The 22,268-nt window shown below is 35.7% G+C and overlaps 1 protein-coding gene across 1 annotated transcript in view; it reads left to right on the forward strand.

Moving 5' to 3' along the window:
- The first annotated feature begins 334 nt into the window (after positions 1 to 334).
- LOC145674633 (carboxypeptidase B-like) overlaps positions 335 to 22,268 on the forward strand; it is a 139,953-nt gene continuing 118,019 nt past the window's right edge. Inside the window, exon 1 of the mRNA XM_081744851.1 lies at positions 335 to 463. Coding sequence (XP_081600977.1) covers positions 387 to 463 — 77 coding nt within the window. The 5' untranslated portion in view covers positions 335 to 386. The remainder of the gene's footprint in view (positions 464 to 22,268) is intronic.

Here is a 22,268-nt window from a genome sequence, read left to right on the forward strand (position 1 = left end):
CATTTACGTAACATACATATCTTCATTTGTTCTACGACTTAACGACTATAAAATTAAATGAATATTCTTATTATTAGCGTATCATGTAGAATGATTATGAATTTCCATTGAAAAAAGAATTAGAATGACTCAATACTAGTCGGATATAAAATATAATTTTACGTCTACCTGATAGATTGGCATTACCTATGAAGAACAAAAAGCCGTAAAGGTCGCAACGAAATACCATATCAACTTAACCACTACATTAAAAAAATGTTACAACCGTGCAATGCTGTGCGATTAATAAAATCAAATAGTAAACAGTAGACGCTGATGACAAGCTCTTCCAACTGCATAAGCCATTTGCAAATCAACGGGATTGACTGCCAGCGACATTTTCTGCGATGAAACGTGCGGCCATTCTGCTGGGAATCTATCTCTACATTTTCTCCAACCTTGGCGAAATGAGAGTTTATAACCAGTAAGTATTACTGCTATTTAACTGTGACGGAACATTTCAACACTCAAATACCAGAACGAAATGGAAATTACCTCTATCTATTAGATACACAGAACATGAAAGTAGATATCCAACTAATTCCAGTACTCCAAGGAATAGACTTCATGACCTTGTAACTTACGTAATATTTAATACGCGAAAGACAAAGGGAAATAGACAGCTGATGCTGGACACTGTATGAAGAGTGACTATAATTTAATTGCACTTCAAAACTATTCTATGTGTAGGTATTGAAAATAGTATACAAAGGTCATGTCTGTCCTCCTGTCGAAGGTATCAGACCAAAAACGGTAAGACGGTTTGCTAATATGTGTCTAGAGTTTCACATACAGTATGGCGCTAAATTCGTTGTACAAAAGCAGAGGAATGATTCCTGAGAGTAAAACAAACAAAAAAGTTCCAATAAACAAAGGGCGAAAACCCCATCGTTTACGTGTTATAGGCTGCCAAAAACATGAAAAAGTGAATTTTAAAGGTTCATAGCTCCAAAACTATGGGACCTACCTTGGTCAGGTCAAGATTTTACTTAGGAACTAATATGTACCCTATCCAAAAATGTGTGTTTCAGAATCCTGAGGTGCTTCCACAACAATTTTCAAAGAGGGAGTTTGACTACGGGCCTATGATATAAAGTATTCTCTAACTACCTCCATATAAACTGTTGCGTGAATACCTTAGGATTCTGAAACATGTATTTTTGGATAGAGCACATACTAGTTCCTAAGTGAAGTCTTGATCCGACTACAGTAGATCCCATAGTTTCGGAGCTATGGACCTTTACAATTCATTTTTTCATGTTTTTTCAGTCCATAACACAAAAACGATGAGGTTTTCTCCCTATGTTTATTGGAACTTTTTTGTTTGTTTTACTCTGAGGAATCACTCCTCTGCTTTCGTACAACGAATTTAGCGCAATACTGTATACGCAGGTTCTATCTCCTCCGTTCACTTCTATTCAAACCAAAGGTATGGAGTCACGGTGGCTCCGTGGTGGAGCGTTCACCTCTGGTGCGTAGGGTCTCTGATTCGATCCCAGCTCGCGCCAAGTGGGATTTGTGGTGGACAAACACCGTGTTAGCGGGTTTCCTCTGGGTTCCCCCGTTTTCTCCGACTTTCTTCATTCCACCGTTCCATTCGATTCTCATCATCATCTACTTTAGCATAGCGGCATAATCGTGGGACATAAAACTGAAAGATTTCACTTTCAGCTTTTATTCTTCTACTAAAAGCGCAACTGGTAGAAATTTCCAACAACTTCCGGTTTCGATGTTGGTTCATTGAGAGGAAAAATTGTTAAAGATAGGAAAAAAACTATTTCTGATCTGGATTCAGTCAGTGGTGGCTCTACAAAGTAAAAACTGGAGAAGGGGATGCCAGAACCCATACTATGAGAGGTAAATCATGAGTTTACAATTTTTCGTGGGTCCTAACTCTCTCCCGATGTATATAACGGCACAATAATAAATTTTATTATATGTAAATATAAAATACCGTGGACTTTTTCTGTGATTACTGATCTCCTCACAGAGAAGAAAGATCTTTCACTGTTTTTCCCCCTTGGTAAATCATTATGCTTATTTTTTCATTCTAATTTAAAAATAGAAAACAATTGCAATGAAATTTTGGACTTTTTTTTAAAAAAAATACGCTTTCTTTTTCTAAAACTGTATCGGACCTTTCACTAAGAAGGGAAATCACTAAATAACGAACGAACAAACAAATCTCTTTTACTTTTAAAACACAAATGTAGGTAATTCGTATCATGTTTGTTTTGTCAAAAGGATTGAATATTTTAAAATTTCAAGTTATGAAATAGTCTGCAACAATAATGAAGGAATAATGGTCATAACAATGATAACAAATACTTTCTTCAATATTAAAAATGTACAGAAAAGTAATGCGGTACGAAACTTAAAATCGTAGATTCATATTAGAGGTTCATAGTAATGTGAAATACAAATATACATTTTTTCCCTATGTCTCGCAATTTAATTGCTATAGAATTAATAATTTTGTTTCGATTTACTCGTTGCACACTATAGCAGATTTCAGATGAGAAACAATATGGCCTTGTGTTGGCTTCACACGGCGTCCAATTGGCATTGAGCGGTGTTGACAGTTCGCGACAAGCAGTTCTGCACGCTGTCTTCTCGCGCTACTGCGAATCTTGACAATATCAGAGGCGCTACTTAGAAATATTGTACTAGCCAGTAAGTACGCCAGAAATTTTTGCTTGGGGGGGGTGTTCAAAATAAAAGGGGGGTGTGCTCTCAGAATAGTGATATAATTTTTAAACAAGCTCAGACAAGAAAACAGTATATTTTGTTACGCAACTATTGCAATACTACTACTACTACTACTACTACTACTACTACTACTAATAATAATAATAATAATAATAATAATAATAATAATAATAATAATAATAATAATAATAATAATAATATCAGCTCTTAGCAGTGATAGGTTCAATAAAGAAAGTTCACACATTTGGGTATTTATTATTATTATTAAACTAAGTAATACAGTGAAACCTCTCAAAACGAGTATCAGTGGAACCGATTATTTCTTCGTAAATGAGAGGTGTCCCTAAAAGGAAGGGTTCTCTCTCATAACACCACACCACACATATTTATGGCATCGAAAAATAAGAAAGTTTGTCCTCTTATGAAAATGTCCACTATTGAGAGATGCCCGTTAAGAGAGATTTCACTGTATTAGGAATTAACCTCCACTATTTTACCCACTAATTACATGTGAATTGATTACATACGAATTGTTTTTCAAAATTCTGCTATTATTTCAATTTATTCACCCCCAGCAAGTTTTAGTGGGTGTTTTTTTCCGAAATATTAATTGGGCAAAAATTCCCTCGTCCCATGCTCAAATCACATTCGTTTAGTAATTAATACTGTACATAGTTCCAATTTCATTATTTTAATATTCTAACCCTGTTGTTAACGTTAATTGTTGTAATATTATTTGATCTCTTAATCTCCGTTCCTGCTCCTTCCTGGCTACGTTATTCGCTCTGAATATTTTTCATAAGACAATTATTCATTGATTTAGTTGTTTTCCAGAAATCCAGTTTTTCAATTTACAAATATTTTGTATCTTTCTGTTTAGTCTTCTTTAATATACCCTAATTTTAATAATCCCAGGGCTCATAGTGGTCTCTGGCCTCTTGTAAATAGCTGAAAAGTGACCAAAAATGGCCAAAAGCACACGAAAAAATGACCAATATCTCATCATGACCCTTTTTTCCTTTGTCAATTTCTCCATCACCTCTCTCTTTGTTTGTTGTTTTGTTTCTTCTTTACTTCTTTTTGAGCTTCCTCCTTTCTTAGGTTTTCAAAGTATGCTTTGTAGTTACGGTAAGCAGTAAGTGGAGCCAGTTCTGGCCTATTTCCGAATTTCTTCATCCCAGATATTATATTTAACTTAACATTAAGAGTTCTCAAAAACGTGAAGTATTCAAATTCATCACCTACTCTGAAGAAGAACATACAAGAAGCATAACACAAGACGAACATGATGAACCACACAAACACACACACACACAACGTTGAGCGGAGCGTTAACTATTACGAGAGAAAACTAAAAGACTATTATTATAGAAGAAAGAATAGACACCGAGGATTCTCAACCCCGCCTTGAGAGCTTAAGCACCCACCAACCGTCCACTGTGCTTTAGAAATAATAAAAGCTGAAGTGAGAATAAAGCTGACTGTTTCACATGTGGCAGCAAGTACTGAACTTTCAGAAGAGTAATGAGTAACAAGTTTCTGCCTTTCTCCATTTGTTTTTATATATTTTTAGAAAACTACCAATGTAAAACATAAATCACACGAAAAAGTCACTTTACCTCTCAAAAAATAACTTTTAGTGACAAATTTGAAAAAAAAGTAACTTTTAGTGACCAACTTGAAAAAAAGTAGATTTTAGTTTTAAAAAAGTGACTCGCTATAAACCCTGTTGCGCTCAACAAATTTACGTGAATAAAAATATACTTTACAAAAAATTAAGCTAGCGCCAAATTCGTTCCTGCATATCACTAGACAGTCTAAAATATATATAATTCTTAATTCGACCGATCTCTTCATTTCTAAAAACGTTTTGACTACACCCTTCTAACGTCCGTCCGTTGATACACCACTTGCAGAGCAGGCTCGAAACCAGCCACAGAGCTTTGGGGGGGGGCACGAATATGTTAGGAGGGGCCAAGTCATTAAAAATTCTCTTGCAAATATCTAAATTGTGCATTTTGTGTTGAGGTTTGGAGGGGACATGAAAATTTTAGGGAGGGCCAGGCCTTCCCTAGCTCCCCTCTGGTTGCGAGCCTGTTGTAGAGTAGCACTTACCAACTGAATCTGGTATAGGCTTATTACTAGAGACCGGATGTTAGGCAAAATGCCTATTCTTTAATATTAAAGATATGATCAAAAATAACGTTTCAAAGTTTATGTGGGGGGTTATAGTTTCGATTTAAGCCAATTTTATTTTGCCTATTTTGCCTATTTCTACCTTTACTGCCTAAATAATTGTTTTAGTGCCTAATGTTGCCTATTTTATGCATTTTCTTTAAAATAAGCCTTCATTGGGGAAATATATAATTTATACAACATAAATAAAGATGCATATATACGTATATAAGTGTTTGTAAATACAAACACGTGCTACGTTACGATGTACATACAGGGTGAACTTCAAAGATGTGCATATACTTTGGGAAATGATTAATGACATCAAAAGAAGACAAAAAGTCCTCTTGTATTTTATCAAATTCTGTGTCGTGTACGAGTGACAGTGGTGCCACTTGGAATCGAAAATCAAATCTTGACAATTGGAACGGATCAGATAGGTGTGCACATACGTTGGGAGGTGATTCGTGACATGAAAAGAAGACAAAAAGTCGTGTTGCATGTTGTCGAATTCCTCGTCGTGTACGAGTGACAGAGGTGCCAACTTGGAATCGAAAATCGTACACATACTTCGACAGATGATTCGTGACATGTAAAGAAGACAAAAAGTCCTCTTGAATGTCAGGAAACACCTCCCGAACTATGTGCACACTTTTATGTCTCGTTCCAATTGTCAGGATACGATTTTCAATTTTAAGATGGCACCCCTGTCACTCGTACACGACGCGGAATTCCACAACATGCAAAAGGACTTTTTGCTTTCTTTTGATATGCATCCTGCAACAGGTCTTCTTTTGATATCACGAATCACCTCCCGAAGTATGTGCAGATCTTTTATGTTCACCCAGTATGTATGAATGCATAACAAGCTTCGCTTTTATGTGTACAATAAAAGAAGATATTAACAAACAGGTATGTTTCTATATTCTTTGAACATTATCTATGACCTGAACCTATTTTTTAATGGTATTGAGTATTTATCTTCATTATTTCGAGTTACATTTTAGTGCCTATTTTACTGCCTATTTTTAAAATTTTTAGTGCCTATTTGCCTGCCTATTTTACAGGTTTTTAGTGCCTAAACATCCGGTCTCTAGTCATAACATTTCTTGGGACATTCAATTCCCTGAAAGTGTCAATTCTTTCTCATGTGAAAAAAAAAAAAAAACGTTTCGTCTTTTGCTGACGCCATAGGTACAATTAATATTAATTTCAGAAGCTTTGTAGATTCACTAAATATTTTTTCTAGATTATTGCGAACGATTCATGCTAGCAAACTCAGTCCCTGACACTGATCCGAATTCCTCTTCAGCGTTAACTGAAGAGAGTTCGTAGCAGAGATTTTTGTTATAAAAAAAATGTACATTGAACATAATTTATTCACAGTTTATCCAGGAAAATTTAAAATAAATTGAGGAAATGTATCTGGTGCAAACAACACTACTGCCATAAGATATCCTGTAAATTTAAACTGGATTTTTTGAACACTCTCCTGAATTGCCTTTGCTTGTTTTTACTAAGCCTTAATTGCAAATTTTTCCTCAGTTGAAAGGTAGTCAACGTTTGTTGTAAGTTATTTACAGAAGTCATGGTATACAATTTATTCAGAATTTATAGGTTATTTACAGAATTAAAGCAAACACAATAAAATTAAACCTAATAATTAAAAACCAAAACAGCTGATACAAAATAGGTACTGGTATATGAATTCCGAATGTCATATTCATACATCAACACATACACACATGTGAGTAAAAGAAAAAAAACTACATTTCAAATCATCCGTCTTGGTTGTTACGCAATGCACGATGAACACAATATACTTCCACATGAGGCGAAACAATGATTACCAATGTGATATGTTCTGGAAAGGAAATCTCGAAACCCGCCAGATGAAGGATCAGCATGTAACAGAAGCCAAAAATCAAAGAACATCTAAACAAACAGCACTGCCAGTTCTACACCCAGAAATGTTAACTGGGAGGGGTCCAAAGTATTTGAGGGAGGTCAATACGTCTACATAATATGGAATCTGTCTTATTCTGCGCCCGAAAAGACGATGAAATTTTTACTTACTGTCATCTATCTTTTTAGAAAAAAAGATAGAACGATTATTTTTATAAGAAAAGAAGAGTACATGATGAGGCGTAAAATAAAATATTTAGCCCACATTAATAGTTTCTCTGTTAAACAAGTATAGTTCGTTAAGAAAGTCTACAAATGTTAGTCAAGTTTCGAAATTTTTGGGATGTCCGGACCCGCTGGGCCCCTCTCATGGCTACGCCCCTGAGCATTGCTAACTAGTCCCAAATTTAATGTGGCGTTCCCCATCATACAGTTTTACGTGGAAATTATCAAGAGTATGAAATATACTTATTTTATAAAAAAAATGTGTTTATACCAAAATACAATCCGCAGAGGGGGAGGGGATCGATTCTATATACTGACTTATTAATATTTGATTCACAAATTACTGTAGAAGAAGCCTTCATTATCAATATAAGCTAAGAATTAACTTGTAAATGCGGGTCTACTTTCATTTTTTTCTCCTCTACTAGATACTTTCTTTCTTATTTTGTAATTCTGCAATCACTTATTTTAATTGTCATTATATTGATTTGCTTCAGTATGGTCCCGCAATTTAAAAATATGGATGCATAAAAACAAATTCCATTCGTTAATTGCTAGTGAAAGAAAATTCAGAAATCTTATTTAGCGTGAAAAACCTTCTCATTCACTGCAAACCTTGCTGTGTTGCAGAAGCACTGCAACGACCAGTCCCTTTAACTTCTGAGATAGGGGAAAGGAAACTTAACGTTTGCTCCAATTGCCGCGCTGAAGGAATCTGGTCGTTGTATGCTCGCTGCAACACAATATAAATTAGAGACTCTGTGACGGATTATTTTTCGCCTTTTAAAACGGATTAACGGAACGGACAGTTACAGAAGTAAAAAATATGTTATTTAAGGTGTATATATGCAAGTATTAAATAGTATTTTTTCTGTTCTTTACTACTATTGATAATAATATTTTTTTCTTGAAATACTTTGGTCGTTGCGCAACGCTGCAACACTAACATTAGCCGCCACTGGCCTTGATGCTTAAAAGTGACGCCAGACTTCAGAAGAGAACTTAACACACAAACCTAACGTACTAATATCGTCTCTGGTTCCAATTAATGTTACAGCAAACACACTACGCTGTGGCTGTTCTTCTCGGTGGTCAAGTGGCCAACTAATGTGAATTTCGTGCAGTAGGTCCCGGGTTTCGATTCCTGGTGGAAAATTGTGAATTAAGGCGGATTTTCATGTGTCCTTTACCTCCGTGAGTTGCGAGCGATTGTGCTAAACAGCCAATGAAATCACGCATCGGAGATGGCGCGCTACACTCGCGTCAGAGTAGAAATTTGTTCAATTCTGACGGAAGTAGCGCGCGTACACTATTGTATTCACTGACTAACATGGCGGAGGTAAGAACAATGTTTGAAGAACTGCTCGTAGAACAAGTAAGAGAAAACAAAATTTGGACAACCTTAAGTATCCGAAATACAAGGATTCAGTATTAAGGACAAAAACATGCCATCAAATTGCTGAAAATATTGGTATCGATGGTTAGTACTTTTATATTTGTGTAATTAATTAGTTGTATTACCGGGAACAATAGATAGTTCATACAATAACTGGTATGTACAAATTATCAATCCCTATATAAAATAAAAGCAATGTAATTTGAAACAAGCTTTAGTATGATTTATAAATATTTTTATTTGTTTTATAAAATTTATCCGGATCGGATTTTAATTCAAAGAAAAGGTTCCTGTATATTCCGTATTCTCGTCGAAGCTGGAAAATGGGGTGAACCCACCACATTTTCCTAACATACTTCTGACGGCGGCGTTTTGAAATATAATATATTCCAGCTAAAACGATAGCTCTCCTTCGGGAATCCATTATCACAAACTAAAGTCGCAAACTTTCTATTTTACGCATGCGCATTAGCTAGCGAGTAGTAATTTGGCGCAATACACGCACGGATGTATGAAAACGAAAATAATTTACGATGAATACGCTACATGTGATGCTTCCGTTCTAACGCGGGCATGAAAATCCGCCTTTAACCAATCGACCAAACTATGGCAAAATTTCATACCTTCCAGTAGCGTTTCAAAGAATAATCATTAAAGAAGCAAAATTATGTTTACATGAAGTCATATGATGGTTACTGTGCACAATGTATTAAGTAATCTAGGAAAAAGATTGTAATTTTGTAAGTATAGCGTATTTTAAATACTACTCTTACATTGTACCTCCGCGTGTTGTCGAAGAATATTCTGTGACGCCCTCCTTCTGTGCCTTTCACATTGAATTCATTCAAATGATTGTCATTTGCTGAAATAAAACGTTCCTCAACCACAAATGTCGTCCCTCTATATTTAGTGGTTCGAAAGTAACATGTAATAATGGGAGGATGCAGTTTTCCATATGTATGTTTGCTAAAATTTAATGTTGGTGCTGTTTGCTACAGTATTTTCACTGTGGATTTATCAAATCTTCTTGTTCTTGTTCTAAGTTTGATCCCAGATTTGAGTTTTATAAATGGTACGCGTACGAGGCAGCCTTACTTGCTATGTCCTCTACTGAACTGAAGTTGTTATACTGCTTGTAGACGATCCAAGAAAGCTTGAACAAGAGTCTTGTTCAAGACCATTCAAGACTATTTGATGAAAAAACGACAGCACTGACGTCATTTTTGTCTTGAATTCAATAGTTTCAATCAAGAAATTTCGTTTCGGTCCTGTTCTAAACAATCCAATTCAAGAACGTTTAATAGCCAATCAGCGCTCGAGTTGAGTGCAGGAAAATACAAAACAACTATGATGGCGTCGTGAAACAGAGCGGCAGTTGTTGACTAAATATTTTTTTCATTACTCTTTTCCATAATTATCTGATCTTCAAAGTGTGCTTATAATAATAAACGAAATCTAATATCTGCGCTGGAAGATATTGTTAATATTTTTGTTGATAATATACTCGATTTATGTAGTTACAGTCCTTGCATGCTCATAACTATTGTTAAATTTTGAGACAGTGATAGATATAAGTATTAATTTGAGAATTTAATATACAAGAATATCGGGTGCAAATTAAGAAAGAAGAGTCCATCAAATAAAAAAAAACATATATCGGATTTTTCTTGCTTTGATAATATGTTTTGAACTGTTCTTAATCTGGGATAATAAAAACAAATTGCGCACAGATTGATGATATGCTCACAAACTGAAATACCGTGAAAATGATTACATGAAATTATTTTATTATGGAATTCACACGTAGTACTTCAGAAGTTATTTCTTAAGGTAGGAGTTGCTTTCATACGTGCAAGTTAATTTTACGAGGACTTTCCCGTAAGGTACAAATGCGCATCCAGACATATGCCACATATACGAAAGTGACAAAAAAAAAAAAAACACTAAAATCGAGACTGTTATTTAACAGTGTCACGGTAGGAACATTGAAAGGGGCCACGCGAGAGTACGGTTGTAGGGAGCAGGCGCGTCATCGACGGAGGTTGTTGTGCAAGAAACATAAAAATAAGAATAGTGCAACAAACCCTTGACATTATATTCACTCATTTGAACTCAACTATAGCCCTTGTAATGATTTGATACCAGTAGCATTAAACTTCTAAACACAAAATACTAATTTCCTACATTATACAGACATGTTGCGACAGTAGAAATTATTATCCCAAACAATTCTCTTTCATATGCACTCACACATTTTAACAGTAAAGTTACTATTTGTTTGACGGGTTATTCTTAACCAGTACCAAATATGGGATAGGTTTGTAAATAAAGTCAGATGCAGATATGAGCGGTAAGTCCAGTAGCTGAAAAAATATATTATCATTATTTCGTTTGGTTTCCTGTGTTTTCACCCCTTTCTTTAAACAATCGTCGATGCTATAGCATAAATAACATCAAAAGGCAGCCATTACCTCGGATACATACAATTTTGGGAAAAAGTTTCTATTTTTTTCTTTTTGAGTGTGATTCTGCCATCAGTAGGGTATTTGATTTTTAAAAAGCTTAGTAGAGGGATTTTATGTCTAAGCAGCACTTTACTCTTAACTTAAGCTAACTTAACCCGCATTTAATGTAAAAGGTGCAAAATACTTAGTGAAAATTCAATGGGGTTGCTACAAAATGAATTGACCTGTTTTCTAAATGATTTAAAATAATCTATTAAATTCCAAATGCCTGCAGAAAGTTAGGAAAGATATGCTAATATTATAGCTATTCATGCGTAGGCCTGAAGTAGATCAATACGCAGTTTCGCTTTCATTTGTTTTCATAGTTGCAGTCACTTGTTTTGAACTGCCATCTATCAACAAGTATATAAAACATGATTCAATACCTCTATGACCATGTAAAAGTTGTTTCAAGATCATTTGAGACTCTTGTTCAAGCGTCTTGAACAATACTCCTTTGAACGTGTAAATTTGAAGTATTGAGTGGTCTTGTTCAAGCTTTCATCGTCTACAAGAAGCATTAGAAGATGAGGGAATTGTATAAAATTTTGAAATTGTTTACACATTCTTGGATCCTTATTGGTGCAAGCGCGGTCACAAAGAAAAATCATTGGTAGAACAAATAGTTACAAGACTTGCCCCTTATGATATGCCTAAACTCAACGTTAGCTACACTTTCAAGGGCATAAAAAGCGATATTTCATATCCATTTGGAAATTCATTTTGCGAATTTGAACTGAATTGTGAACGTGAATTATTACCTCGAGCGCTTGAACTGAAGTTGAACAAGCACTAACTGCGAAGCAGTGTAGTTACCGATTCCATGTTTGACATTGTCTGTATCTATGTTGTTCAAAATAAACGTAATAGGCATGACTGCTGTAGTAAAGTGTATGGGTCAATCCATATGAAGTGGTCCAGAGGTGGTTGCTCGACCATCGTCAAAAATTATAAAACTTTGAGTGTAACGAACCTTGTGTATGAGAAGGTCAATAACACTATTCACGTTCTCGTATGTTCAAGTTTTCCTGAATGGCGGCCATCCTTGTTGACGGTGGAGTGTCCTTTTTGGCATTTGCAAGCGTTTACGAAAACTACAGTTGCTCAGGACATACGCTTCAGACGAACTCCAAACAAAAACGAATGTTTAGAGGAGAGAGTGAAGTAAACGGAAAAAATGAAATCTTTGAGTTTTACGTCCCACAATTATGCCGGTTAGGCTAAAGGAGACGGTGATGATGAGTGATGAATGAAATGGTGGAATGAAGAAAGTGGGAGGAAACGGGAGAACCCCGAGAAAACCCACGCACATGGTGTTTCTTCACCACAAATTTCACTTGACGGGGGCTGGGATCAAACCCGGAACCCCAAGCACCAGAGGTGATGAAGTAAACGGAGAACATATACTCTTGCTTCTAAATAAATATGCATGGTTAGAAACCAATACATGAACTCTCTCAAAAAAAAAAAATACAGAAAATTACACTTTTAAATAGGCTGTATTTTGAATGGCATAAAGTGGGGGGTTTTGTACTGAAATTTTCTTCTTCTGGGGGGGCGATCGCCCCCCCTGGATCCTCCTCTGATTCCATGTAAGCATATTACTTTGTTTCTAAATAAAATTATTCGCCGTATTTTTTGATCATACCTCGTACTTTGAAAGTATGGTTTCTTTCTGTGCAGTAATCGTATATAGTATTTTAGAAACAAACTTGCACTCGCTTCAACAATATGTTGTGAAGTAACTCTGTAGTCGTGTTTATCTTAATGTTTGTTAGTGGAAATAGCGTTCAATGTTATTAGCAGCACGCAATCAACATTTCATCTTGCAGTGCAGTCACGAGTCATAAATGACCAAAGTGGTCCTTAATCATCTTAAAGTCACGCAAAGAAATGCGTATAATAAGAGATCTTCTTTTCGAGACTTAAGTACATAAAGATTAAATTTTCTTATGCAATCTCTATATTTTCAAGCAGCGATCTTTAACACTTGTCCTTCCCAAACGTAATAAACATAAGCTTATGTTTTAGAATGTGTAATAGGTGTAACGTAAAACAATTGAAACCATGTCCAAATGACAACACTAAATTTTTTCTAAAGGAAAATAATATATTTATGTATGTATGTATTTATTTATTTACTTTTACACATAACAGAATGTATGTTGGAAATGGAATGCTACTAATCTTAGGATGTTGATTTTTTTAATCAAATGAATTTTAATGGGCATTGAATACAGATTCGTTGAGGTGCCAGAAAATGGAAAACTTAGCCAGAGAAAATTGAAAACACTAACTTCACATTGCACAAGTAAAACTTTATAATATTTTTCCCATTAGCCACACTATTTTTCAGACAATTACACGATTGATTCGTTAGTAGATTTTTGATACACGTCGAAATTCAGCACCTAGAGTATGATAAACGGAACCTACTATTTACGTCAGCTCCAAACGAAGTTGGACTTAAATCTAATGAAGTTTCCGGGCACATTGTGTCGTCCAAATTGCGATCATGTGATATGTGACCGAGTTTCTAAGTATCAGCAATGACTAAATTCCTTAGTACTGAACAGGATATCAAAACAACCTCCCCTACTGTATTTTTAAACCTGTTAGTTGGAAGTGTGTATTGGAACCAAAGTGAACGTGCTTTGAGTAAATTACATGCCAAAGTTAAACTATTTTCTATTATTATTCTTGTATTGAAAATTGATTACTTGATTTCACGTTATAGTTATTCTAAATAAATAACATTTTTGGTTGATGGGGTCTTCATGGCCTTTATTTTAGCATTTTGATTTTTCTTAGTTTTCCAGAAGCTTTTTCTTTCTTCCTGATAATAGTTTTCTTGTTTCACGGCTTTCCCGGCGGGAGCCCACGTGGTTCGGATTCCACGTTAATCAGTAGGTCCACGTCTCATATAGCCTCGCTGCTGAAACGGACGTTAAACTAAAAATAATAATTAAATAAATTGTTTCACGGTTAAATTAGATAATTGTTAATGATGTTTTAAGTAATAGTTTAAATATGAATTGTTAAAGATATTATTTACGAGTTAAGATTAGGCGAGAAAAATTACTGAAATGCATGTAAAAATACAAAACCTACAAGCTTCACAAACTCCACCTTCATATCACCGCGCAATCTCGAACCCCAGAGACGAACTTGTTGTCATATATGAATAAATTATAGGTGAGTTGAAAAACTGGTTTGGGGAGCATGATGTCCTTAGTGTCGATAGAAAACACAAATAGTCTGTGCTCCGTGTTCCCGTTCTGTTCCGTGCTCGATACATCCATTGGCTATATTACAAAGGGTTGTTGCTTCCAGACAAAATCGGACATTTAATTCACCAGACGAACCAATGAACATTTTATCAACAATATAAAACAAGTAAAAACAAATAGTGTGACCTCAATAACTCTAAGCTGAAGTGAATATATAAAAATTCAAGTTGTTGGTTTTTCGAATAATCAAAGTTCGAGTTATGAAGGTGGCCACAACAAAAGTTCGAAATATCGAGGTTCCGCTTTCCTCATGAGAAGTGACTATATAACCTCTATAACTCGAAGTTTTATTAACTCAATTTCTATAACTCGAAGTTTTATTCATTCAACTTCTATAACTCGCAGTTGTATTCATTCAATTTCTATAACTCGAGGTTTTATTCATTCAATTTCTATAACTCGAAGTTTTATTCATTCAACCTCTATAACTCGCAGTTTTATTCATTCAACCTCTATAACTCGAAGTTTCATTCATTCGACCTCTATAAATCGAAGTTTTATTCATTCAACCTCTATAACTAGAAGTTTTATTCATTCAACCTATATATCTCGACGTTTTATTCATTCAACCTCTATAACTCGAAGTTTTATTCATTCAACCTCTATATCTCGAAGTTTTAGTCATTCAACCTCTATAACTCGAAGTTTTATTCATTCAACCTCTATAACTCGAAGTTTTATTCATTCAACCTCTATAACTTGAAGTTTTATTCATTCAACCTCTATAACTCGAAGTTTTATTCATTCAACCTCTATAACTCGAAGTTTTATTCATTCAACCTCTATAACTCGAAGTTTTATTCATTCAACCTCTTTAACTCGAAGTTTTATTCATTCAATCTCTGTACCTCGAAGTTGTGAAAGTTATTTAAATTAAATGAGATGATTAGTAAAAATAAAATGCTAGACATGACTAAAACAATTACAATGCACATTAGCAACAATGACAATTACGTAGAAGCATAGAGCAGAGGTTTTCAAACTGTGCGTCGCGCCTCCCTGGGAAGGCGCCGAACATTGCAGGGGAGGTGCAAGAATTAGAAAAAAAGATTCTACAAAGAAACATATTTATAATGCAAAACGCATACTTAAGTCTCCACCCTTCTTCTTTAGTAATACATAGTGGACTAAGAATTTGTATCACCTCTATTCTACATACGATCAGGGACGACCTTTTCACCTTTGGCTTAAACGTGTATAATTCTTGATAGATGGCCACTAACGATCTTCTACTTTATCTCTGTAGAATAGTATGTCTTTTTGTCTTTGGAATTTCGCGCGACGCCATTTTAGCTGTATTTTTCTTTCTCTTAATTTTCTGTTCTTATTTTTGGGATGATTCTTGAGTTTTAATCTTTTCTAAAGTACTACCGCCATTCACGAATAGTCTTATTTGTTTTGATTTCATTGGTCGAAGCCATTTTTCAGATGTTTCAGTTTGACTTGGTTCTTCCTTCTTTCGTTGCCATAGATTGTCTTTGCTTTTTATAATCTGCTACTCTGAGAAGAAAAATACATCAAGAGAGAGATTTCTATTAGTGACTAATAAATTAAATATAGTTTATCATAGTCTTTCTTTTAGGGACACATGTATTTATGTTGTTGACACACTTAATTTTTGACAGTAGAGGTGCGTTCAGATTTTGGTGGTTGAGGGGAGCCTCAACTGCAAAAAGTTTGAAAAACCCTGGCATAGAGCTATAGCTTCGAGTTATCGAAATCAAATCAAGGGAAATTCGACTTATCGAGGTAAACTTCGACTCGTAGAGGTTCGCAGATACAAATGTTCGAGCTACCGAGGTTGTCAAGTATGATTATGAAACCCTTAAAGTTCGACTTATCGAGTCCAACTATATATATGAGTGAAGTTCAAATGGAACAAGATTTAAATAGCAATCGTTCAATGTCAATTTATATTCTCATATGCCACATAATCTATATATGTGACAGTATCGATAGAAGCATATATCAAATTAGCAAAATAATTGAATGTAGTTATACTGTAGCTTAACTCCGCCTTTACCTGTAGAAGACCTGCGGTTAACACTAGAAGGACCAAGCCGTCATTTTGACGGCATCACGTAAAACAATTTTCTATATCTCATATATTTATTTGAGTTACGCAACCTAACTTTAGGACTTTTATTACTTTAAGGAGAGGTTTGATATAGCATATAAACATTGTGTGTCTATTTTAAATAAATACGTATTTTTGTTGTATACCCCTAGAAGGACCAAACCGTCAATTTGACTGCCTCATTTAAAAATCTATATTTTGTTGTTGATGTGGACTGTTTTATAGGTTGTACGCTATATGGTAATAATAAATGAAATATTTCTGTCAGAAACAATAAATTTTGAAATATTTGACGTTATTTTTCCAACGAGTTTGCTATTTTATATATCTTTTATTTCTGCTTTTCATTGCTGTAAAGGTAAAATATTTGGTTCTTCTTTGATTGATTTCTTCTTGAATTATGTTCGTATCTTGTTGGTAACAATGTTCTCTGTAGAAATAAAGGTTTCCTTGAAGGTACATATGAATAATTACAAAAGCAACATAAGACCTGATAAAATGTTGCGTGCTTTCTAAGATTTGAGTGAAAATAAATTTCGCTTGGAAGAACAACAGGGAGATTGCTTCGATGAAGCCAGCAGTACTAACTAGAATGCAGTGTCTGAAGCTACTTCTTCGGATAAATTTCCAGAAGTAATCAATCAAATGTCTTTATAGCAGGTCATGGGACACATTGGAGTAAAATGGACAGACAGAACAATGCTGGGTGTACTGCCTCACACGACATCCTTCGCGAGAAACCTGTTCGTTATATTATGTGTTACATCATATTGGAGATGGTGATTTTGGTAGTGCTTTTCGCTTGTTCATAGACGAGACAATGTTGAGAAACATTCTGAAATGCACCGTTATTGAAGCTCAGACAGCGTCAAGATTCTCTTTGGCCATTGTCAATTGCAGAACACTTTCATTTTTAGCAATATTGATATTTCGTGTAGGTTCAGATATATCTGTAAAGGAAGTACAGAACGTAAGCTGTGGACCAGTGTTTACAGAAAGATTATGGGAAGAAAGATATTTCTTGAAATAATGAAGTATCTTCGCTTTGATGAAAAGTGCCCTAGCTCTTCAACGCTGAAAGCAAACAAGCTTGCTTTGGTATCATCTGTGTAGAACTTATTCATTGAGAACTGTATCAGGCACTATAAAACCCACGACAGTATTTCTGTGGATTAACAGTTATTCTCTAGTAAGATGACATGCAAATACATATAATATATGACAAACAAGCCTGACAAATTTGGATTGAAATGTGGCTGCTTGCAGTTCTAAAGTCACGGTATCAACTAAAAGGCATTCCCTACCTGGGAAATGACTAAGAACGACGTCGGGACTTAGAGTTAGGCGAATATGTTGTTCTAAAGACGATGGATTCTTTTCTCAACAGAGGACTGAATGTTACATGCGATAACTTTCCTTACAAGTTAATAATTAGCCCAATCTTTGAAAAAGAAACAGTTGACCTTGATTGGTAGTATGCGTCCAAACAGAAGAGAACTTTCCACAATGTGCTTGAATCAGAAAGAAAAGAATATGTTCATTTCAAACCTTTATGGATATCAATCAGAAAATCCACTCACAGTACACAAGTGTAAACGCGAGAAAAGTGTTTCTCCCTTGAGTTCAGTGCATACAAGTTGAAATAAAAATGTATTGAAAATGTAAATTCACCTTCATGTAATAAAGAGTTTGAAATAAATATAATGATTTTGGTGTATTATACACTGGGTCTGTGCTAAAGAAATATAGCCCAGTCAATGTCTACAGGGCAGGTAGTGTGATCACGTGATTAGTAAAAAAGGATTTCATACGTAGGAATGTACGTATTATTCCTTTATTTTAATTTTTCATGTCACTGTCTTGTGAACAAACTTTAGATATTAATATTATATTTAATGTATTGACGGGATTTAATGGATCACCCTGTATTATATCACGAGAAAAACTTACATAAAACATAAGCTAGTCGATTAAACATATTAAATTAAAGCTAAAATTATAGAAATATAAAGAAAAATAATATATATCTCTCGCATTTAAATAGCCGTCAAAATGACGGCTCGGTACTTCTAGGGAGGTAAAAATTTTGGTCCTTCTAGTGTTAAACTGTCTTTTTCCTTTATGTCAGCGGCAGGGCAATAGCAGGTAGCAAACAAGACGTCCCAGAAAGTTGTACATGGTTCAATTCCTTGCAAGATGGAAAAAAAATGTGTGTCTCTTTCAGGACTATGTTTACATGGTGAAATATGGTAGGGTTTCAAGATTTTTTTTAATGACAGCTACAAGTTCTTGTAGCGTGACAAGGCCCTTTAACCTACAAGGAGGAAAAAGGAGAGGTAAAAATAAATATTTTTCCTTTGCTATTTAGATTTGAATAGGTGAAAAATATTTGAGTAAAACTTGTCAGCAAGAGAAGGTGGAAACCAATAGTAAAGATTTTTAACCTGTAACTACACTATGTGATCAAAAGTATCCGGATACCTGGCTGAAAATCACTTACAAGTTGGTGGCGCCCTCCATCGGTACTGCTGGAATTCAATATGGTGTTGGTCCACCCTCAGCCTTGATGACACCTTCCATTCTCGCAGGCATACTTTCAATCAGATGCTGGAAGGTTCCTTGGGGAATGGCAGCCCATTCTTCACGGAGTGTTGAACTGAGGAGAGGTATCGATGTAGGTCGGTGAGGCCTGGCACGAAGTCGGCGTTCCAAAACATCCCAAAGGTTTTCTATAGGATACGAGTCAGGACTCTGTGTAGGCCAGTCCATTACAGGGATGTTATGATCGTGTAACCACTCCGCCATAGGCCGTGCAGTATGAACAGGTGCTCGATCGTGTTGAAAGATGCAATCGCCATCCCCGAATTGCTCTTCAAGAGTGGGAAGCAAGAAGGTGTTTAAAACATCAATGTAGGCCTGCGCTGTGTGAGTGCCACGCAAAACAAGGGGTGCAAGCCCCCTCCAAGAAAAACAAGACAATATCATAATACCACCACCTCCGAATTTTACTGTTGGCACTACACACGTTGTGAGATGATGTTCACCGGGCATTCGCCATACCCACACCCTGCCATCGGATCGCCATATTGTGTACCGTGATTCGTCACTCCACACAACGTTTTTCCACTGTTCAATCGTCCAATGTTTACGCTCCTTATACCAAGCGAGGCGTCGTTTGGCATTTACTTGCGTGATGTGTGACTTATGAGCAGCCACTCGACCATGAAATCCAAGTTTTCTCACCTCACGCCTAACTGTCATAGTACTTGGAGTGGATCCTGATGCAGTTTGTAATTCCTGTGTGATGGCCTAGATAGATGTCTGCCTATTACACTTTACGACCCACTTCAACAGTCGGCGGTCTCTGTCAGTCAACAAACGACGTCGCCCTGTACGCCTTTGTGCTGTACGTGTTCGTTCACGTTTCCACTTCACTATCGCATCAGACACAGTGGACCTAGGGATGTTTAGGAATGTGCAAATATCGCGTACAGACTTCTGACACAAGTGACAATCAATCACTTGACCACGTTGGAAGTCCGTGAGTTTCGCGGAGCACCTCATTCTGCTTTCTCACGATGTCTAATGACTATTGAGGTCGCTGATAATGAGTACCTGGCAGTAGCTGGCAGCACAATGCACCTAATATGAAAAACGTATGTTTTTGGGGGTGTCCGGATACTTTTGATCACATAGTGTATGTCACAGCAATCTGATGTTCGATCAATTAGAGCAGCTCAGAAGATTGGCTTGAATTAGACGTGTTTAGAGTGTCGAAATAAGAACTTACTTTGCAATTCAGGACCATTTTAACAAAACTCAACAAACAACATTTTTTCAAAATGCGTTTTTTAACGGATTCTGGTATTTTAATATGAGCCTCACACAATGGTAACAGAAAATACGACGAAACTGAATATTTGCCGTTGTAAAAGGCGCCTGAATATAACAAATTTTCACAAAACTCGACATCTCCATTTTCAAGATTCTACAATTATCTCAATTTTCAAGATTATTTCCTTACACATGGGCATATTGTTTAATCTCCTGACAGGCGTTTTGGACTTGTTGAAAACGAACTAGAAAATCACGAAACATTCACTCTGCTCTCAGAATATTATGACATTTTGGCCTAGTTTGTGGAGGTTAAAGTTTGGCGTAAAGACTAGTATAGTTGCGATATGAACTAAATCTACAAACGTTTCATGAAAGACAAATTACCTTTTAAGATATCTGAGGCAAGGCAAGGCAAGGTATTGCATTATGTAAGAAGACCTGAGATCAAGGCATAATGCCTTTTTAAAAATACTTGTTTTGCTTCAACGATAGACGTTGAGATGCTTAAATCTCGAAGGAGAAGTGCTTCAGTAATATTTGAAGCACCTCAATTTCCATCAGGGAATCACGTAAGCAAAAAGAAAGCTAATGACGCAGTGTTCGAAGTGGAAGAAAAGCAGAGGCGGTATGTTTTATTACTTTTTTGACTCGACATACCGGCTATCTAAATGTTGAAATACAGTGAGGGAATGTTGCTTAAAAAATAACATTTCTATTCATAGTGACTGAAACCATTGGAGAGCTTCTCTGTAGTTACAGGGGGATATGGAGAGACTTTGATCGCCCGCATACAACTTTCTAAAAAAAATATCCCCTGATGTATTATAGAGAATTATACACGAAAATGCTTAAAAACCGAGTTTGTATATCAAAATCTTCCTGCAAGAAAACTCCCGGACTCCCCACTCGATTGAGGAGTATTTAAAATCCCGGAAGGTCCGTCCGCCACAGCACACAACCCCTAAATCGTCCCCTACTCAAAACAGACCTTATATGCATTAAAGCAAGAAGACACACACATATATAAGAAAGAAACAATTGAACGTATCACATCGAAATATAAACTAAATGAACTTCTTTGAAGACACACAATTTTGAAAACAAAAGGTAGGAAAAAAACAAACAAAAAAAATGTTGGTGTTGTCAACTTAGAAATTATTTCTACATAAGAAATAAAACCCTTTTACATGCAAAGCTATTCCTCAATTACCGTGTATAAAAATTGATTTATAAAAGGTATTTAGCATCTACTCTCCACTGACGGTATGTCTTGATCACTGAAAAAACAGAGGCGGTATGCCTTTGTCAATGAAAAACCATAGGCGGTATGCCATACCACCACATACCGTCTCACTTCGACCACTGTAATGACGTGAAGAAGTTGATGTCTTATTTTGAAAGTGATTGAGAGAAAAGAAAACAGTTTTGTTCAAAAGTTCTAGTACGAGGGAGTGCTAATGATACTGAAGAAAAAATTCTGTATTATGAAGAACCTTTACATTCAAGAGGACTGTGTTCCTGTATTGTTTTCACTCAGCGTTAAAAATCTGAACATTGTATTATGTACTATCCTAGTAGCAGAAAGCTTTCGCCCAGTTGGCGCCTGCTTGGCTTTCTGCTTTCTACACTTGCTCTGTAGAATGCTTTCATACAATATCCTTTTGTCATACTTGCAAGCAATGCTTTAGACCCTCCGCAGAGCGTTATAGCATCACTGGCGGTTCATTGGCTATTGACTTGACTTCATTTGGAAAACGCTTGAGTCAAGCTTTAGCGAAACACTGAATGCTAGGTTGCCCTCATGTAACTTCGTTAGTAGAATCCAGTTTGCTTATGCTTGCACATTTTCCAATCAAGCTGCATGCAAGCTTGGTCAACTTGCAATTCAACCTTACCGCAAGCGGTTTGAAAGTTGTGTCTGCTAGTAGGGATTGCTTTATTTGTAATTTCAATGTACGACTATAAGTTTTGTTAGTCTTAAGATGTGAGAAATAGATTTTGTTACTGTGGAAACTTCTGTTCATGAGTTAACTTGTAAGAAAAGAATAAATTTACTAATACACTGTTAACTTCTTATTCTGATGTTATCTACAAAATGTAATATACTTAAG

This window comes from Thermobia domestica, chromosome 17 (assembly GCF_964235325.1).
Source record: "Thermobia domestica chromosome 17, izTheDome1.hap1.1, whole genome shotgun sequence".
Classification (NCBI taxonomy): Eukaryota; Metazoa; Arthropoda; class Insecta; order Zygentoma; family Lepismatidae; genus Thermobia; species Thermobia domestica.